At 44.7% G+C, this 5,026-nt stretch overlaps 1 protein-coding gene across 1 annotated transcript; it reads right to left on the bottom strand.

Annotated features, from left to right (window-relative positions):
* Nucleotides 1-375: 375 nt before the first annotated feature.
* On the bottom strand, nucleotides 376-4,534 carry LOC124016258. The gene is made up of 2 exons (XM_046331808.1): nucleotides 4,131-4,534; nucleotides 376-2,826 (listed from the first exon to the last, which is right to left on the bottom strand). The coding sequence occupies exon 2, from the start codon at nucleotides 2,728-2,730 to the stop codon at nucleotides 1,558-1,560; it is 1,173 nt and encodes a 390-aa protein (XP_046187764.1). The 5' UTR covers nucleotides 2,731-2,826; nucleotides 4,131-4,534; the 3' UTR covers nucleotides 376-1,557.
* Between the last annotated feature and the right edge of the window lie 492 nt (nucleotides 4,535-5,026).

The following is a 5,026-nucleotide window of genomic DNA, read 5'->3' as shown; positions in this document are numbered from 1 at the left end:
CTGTATGTTGTCCATCCCTGATACTGTATGTTGCCATCCCTGATACTGTATGTTGCCATCCCTGATACTGTATGTTGTCCATCCCTGATACTGTATGTTGCCATCCCTGATACTGTATGTTGCCATCCCTGATACTGTATGTTGCCATCCCTGATACTGTATGTTGCCATCCCTGATACTGTATGTTGCCATCCCTGATACTGTATGTTGCCATCCCTGATACTGTATGTTGTCCATCCCTGATACTGTATGTTGCCATCCCTGATACTGTATGTTGCCATCCCTGATACTGTATGTTGCCATCCCTGATACTGTTCTGTGGCTGCTTGACTTTCAGATGATTAGAAAGTGTATAATCAAAATGAGACACAAATATTTCATTTCAAAGATTTATTCACAAGTACAAAAAAATGTATTTTCATACAGATATTCACAGAACAACAAATGTTTTCATCACCTAGATACAGTTTACAGTGCATGTCTAGTAATTACACAGACCATGTATTCTTTGGACAAGGCTAACAAAAAGTATTCGACTGAGACATGAAAACACTTTCACTAGTTGCCAGACACAGTGTGTTGTCCTACATGAAGCATATCACATTTCAATGATTGACATGGTGTGTGTCTGTCCTCACAGCTATGCTGTTGACTGTGCAATGGAATGATAGAGTATTAGTTGATTTCCAATTGTAATCATCCAAAGTCCATTGTGTTGCAATACATGAAAGAGATGACAATAGTTCAAAGTCCCCATTCGGGGGGGGGGGCCGTCAAAGTCCCCATTCTGGAGACCGTCACCTTTCAGGTTATCTGTCCTCAGTGCCCTTTCTATGGTTGTGTTTACAGTTTAAAAGAATGTGGTGTTCTTTCCTCATGCATATTCAAAACCAATTAGTGCCAATGCCACAGCCCTAATAATGAGTTTGTTGAAGCTCCAGTTGAATTACAGTGTCCATTAGTTCAGCACCAGTTCACCTCAATGTCTCAATCACTGACATTGCTTTTCTGTGGCTGTGAGACCTTGAGAAGCAGCATTGTTGTACGTGCAGAGTGGAGATGACAGTCAATAATACAGCATCCTCTGGAGAGGTGAGGCAGTGTCCTCTGGTGTCAGAGTGTTTTTGAGGGTCTCACAGTGTATGGGGCAGATGGCCACAAGTGAAAAAACACATGTAGCTTTGTGCTTTAATAAGGTGATGATGGCCCGCTGTTACAGAAACTGTTCTCAATTGAGACGCAGATAAGCATTTAGGATTTAAGAGTAGAAAATCAGGACAACTCAAAATTAGAGGGTAAAAATACACACACTCCTAAACATAAAGGTAAATAGTTGGAATTGAGTAGTTGGGGTGGATCATAGTCCAGTTGGCCCAGGGCATTGGTTTGTCACCGTAGCAGCTCAGTGTGCCATGGTACTGTGGTGTTTAGAGTCTCTGTTCCCCTCTATCTCATTTTCACCATATGTGTGTGCTTATGTTAGTATGCTAGCTCAGATTGAGCTTCCTCTTCTGAGATGGGACAGTTCACCGAGCATCCACTGACCCAGTCCTGGGCTCAGTTCACTTTAGCCAGCAGCTGCTCTGAGAACAGCTTCTTGAGCTGGGCCACCTCTTCACTGAGGGAGCTGAGGTGGGACTTGAGGACATTGTTCTCTGTATGGTAATGAGACTCTGTCTGGCCCTGTAGGGGTGTACATACTGAGTGGACATACTGAGTGGACTCTTGCTGTTGTCGCCCCCTCCTGGTCTCCTCTCCCTCCTGCTTATGTGGCCAGACTCCTGCCCCCTCAGCTCCACCCAACATGATGTGTCCGCTGGCTGCCTCCCGGGGACCATCTCTTGCTCCCATTGACTGTATGGGGCTGTGCCTGTTGTCCTCTCCACTGCTGAGGATCTTGAAGCGCATTTTGTGAGGAAAGTTCTTTATGCCCTCCCCAGACTCCACTTTCCCCATCATCACTCTGGAGAGCTCCCCAGGGAAGTGTCCACTGTGGTGCACTTGGGCCTCTGCAGGGGAGTGGAGGAGCTCGTAGCCCAGCTCCTCTGCTCTGTGTGGGGACAGTTTGCCATGATCACTCAGTCGGTCCTCAAAGGAGAGGGGGCTCCCTAAACTGGAGCTGCCTGGGGTGGAGAATCCAGAGTCCTCTGACATGCTGCCAGCGTCCCTGGAGCCTTGCACGCTGAACTGGCCCCCGTGGGCAGCAGGGTGGCTCCCTGGTCCACTGGGCAGATAGTAGTGTGGAGCCAAGGTCTGTGGAGCACAGGGGGCTGTGGGGAGGGGCAGAATGGGTGTGTTGGAGGGATCTTTGACCAGGCCGAAGCGGAACTTGAGTGCCAGCAGCTCGGCCCTGAGACGTGCATTCTCCTCCAGCAGCGCCAGCACGCGATTTTCCACCACCATGTCGTTGACGCGGCGCTTCTCCCTGGAGCGCTTGGCCGCCTCGTTGTTCTTCTTGCGCTTGTCCCAATAGCCGTCATCCTTCTTCTCGCTGGGAATGAACTCACGCTTCCGTCTGAGGGCGTTTCCAGAGGTGGGCGGGTCATTGGTGCGCTTCAGAGCAGAGGTGCGTCCGAGCAGAGAGCGGGCCAGCAGACTGCTAGAGGTCAGGATGGACACGGCCTCGTCTGTGAAGGACAGGGTCTCACCAGGTGCAGCACTGGACTCCCCACTACTCTGCTCCCTCATGTCTTGAGAATCTTCTTCAAACATCTCACTGGTCACACTCATGATTTTGCTGTGTTGAGATGTTCTGTTCTTCAGATAGTGTCTCAAAATCCAGTGTCGTGGAATGTTATGGTGGTAAATTGTTGCAATAATCCCCACCTAGCGTTCAAAAGAGGAAGAATAAATGGAGAGGGGAATTTAGTTGTTATGCAAGACCAGTTACAACACAATGTTATGTAACCCCATTACATCTTTCCAGTTAAACTGGAGCTACTTGCACAACAACCCCACATGACTCTTGAATAAGAACCATGATGTACTAAGTGCTAGACAGACATGTCGATCTCTTTTGAAAATGTTTACAATATAATAATCAAAGTGGGCTCTTGCCAGTCTAAAGGTTAAAGGGTTAATTATAAGATCTATATTCGTATTCCTTTAATAAAGAAGAGGCTAAAAGGTTTGTTTTTCCCCTCCCAATTCTAAAGAAAGCTTTTATTTATTATCCCTGTTCTGACGCAATAACTAGAACTGAAGTCGCTTCATCAGACTAAATCAGTGTTAGCCTACATGTAGGTTAATAACATCGTGTTATATAACACACCGTATCAATCTCTAGAACAATCTGTGCAATGACCTGCATTGATTGCCTTGTCTATTTTTTATTTCACCAAAACAAAATGGCTTAACAGTTTGAGTTCACGATCAGACGTTATATCTTTCAGGAATCGAATTGCACCAAGGACATTTATTAGAGCACTAGCCTAGTTTGCAAGTTGATAATACTCCGCGCCCAACTGCTATTCCCTCCGTTCATTTACAATTGGTTCGCTGTAGAGATCGAACTGTTAACCGAGCTACAGTACATCCCTAAACGAAGACTGAACTGGTTCTTCTCTAAACCGTTTAGTGGATGTCATTCTAAATTCCAGTCAGATATACAAAGGGAACGAAATAACGTATTGAAGCAGCAATGGAAGTTACAACAAACTATTGCAATGAAGGTCCTTTTAAGCATAATTGCATACCTGTTCCACTAAATCTATTCAGATCATCTCAATTCATCATAATGTTGACTGTAAAGTGATCTACTGAATAGATCACTGGCGATGCCTAATAATGACATTTGTGGAGTAGTTGTGTGTGTGTGTGTGTGTGTGTGTGTGTGTGTGTGTGTGTGTGTGTGTGTGTGTGTGTGTGTGTGTGTGTGTGTGTGTGTGTGTGTGTGTGTGTGTGTGTGTGTGTGTATGTATATATATATATATATATATATAACATTTATTTTTACTTCTAAAGCTGAATCGAAAGTTGGCTATAGTTTTCTTTACTTGGTATATTTTATATTATTAAACCTACATAATTGATTGGCTTCTGTTGTAGGCAACAATGTTACATTTCTATTCTCTGTAGTATAAAGAAGGCACTGTTGAAATACACCTCATGAGTGAAAATTGTGAAATTACCTTGAGTTGGATTCTCGTTGTCTCAGAAAAACACCGATCTTTCAATTTCAGAAACGTGTCACAATTTAACAGAGCGATCGTAATAATTCAGCAGCTTCGATTCAGCACTGGGTCATCGAAAACACAGGATACTTTGTTTCCTGCACGCAGTAGGTTACTGTTAGCCTACTCAATATTAGGCTACTAGTCTCCCTGACACCTTGCGTCTCGCGTTTCTGCTCCACTTGGAATGCTGCAGCTCCTATTTGTTTCTTTCCCGGTGAAGTTCAGGCGAGGACGTTTCCTATCCTCACTTGAACCAATGGGCCGCATATGTGTGGTGCGCTCACTGAGACCGCCTCTCTCCCTGCCAAGACCCACCCCGCAAGGGACAGCTCACATAACGTTATCCTGCGCATGCATCATCAACTGAACTCGCTAGCTCATCCTTTCGTAACAATGAAGTAATATTGCCATCCCTGGCTCCCTCTCACTCTCCCTGCAGATTTCCAATAGACCTATGCTCTTCAACCAAAAATCAGCTTTAAAGGACGGCAAACGCGATATCACGTCAAAGTGAGTGACAGATCAGAGTTGTTGGAATAGAATTGAGAAAGAAAATGCCAGCAGTCATTATGTAAGCACTTCACAGTTTTCTAGCATATGGTGATCTCCACTGAATCCATTCTCATTATAAAGGAGATATCCCCCCCAAAAACCTGTATGTGTCTGGAGGGATATAGTTCAGGGAAATACTTTCTGTTTTCCATATTGCTTCTTATGCAATGATCCATCATTCACAGTGTCAATGAACTCCTTAACATAAGCCAAGAGATTGACCCAGCCTTGTGAAATATTCTCAGAATCTCAGAAAAACACAGTATAGGCCTATTACATAACATAATGGAACATACTAA

Source organism: Oncorhynchus gorbuscha, linkage group LG26 (assembly GCF_021184085.1).
Source record: "Oncorhynchus gorbuscha isolate QuinsamMale2020 ecotype Even-year linkage group LG26, OgorEven_v1.0, whole genome shotgun sequence".
Lineage (NCBI taxonomy): Eukaryota > Metazoa > Chordata > Actinopteri > Salmoniformes > Salmonidae > Oncorhynchus > Oncorhynchus gorbuscha.
This window is presented reverse-complemented; position numbering and strand designations above follow the sequence as displayed.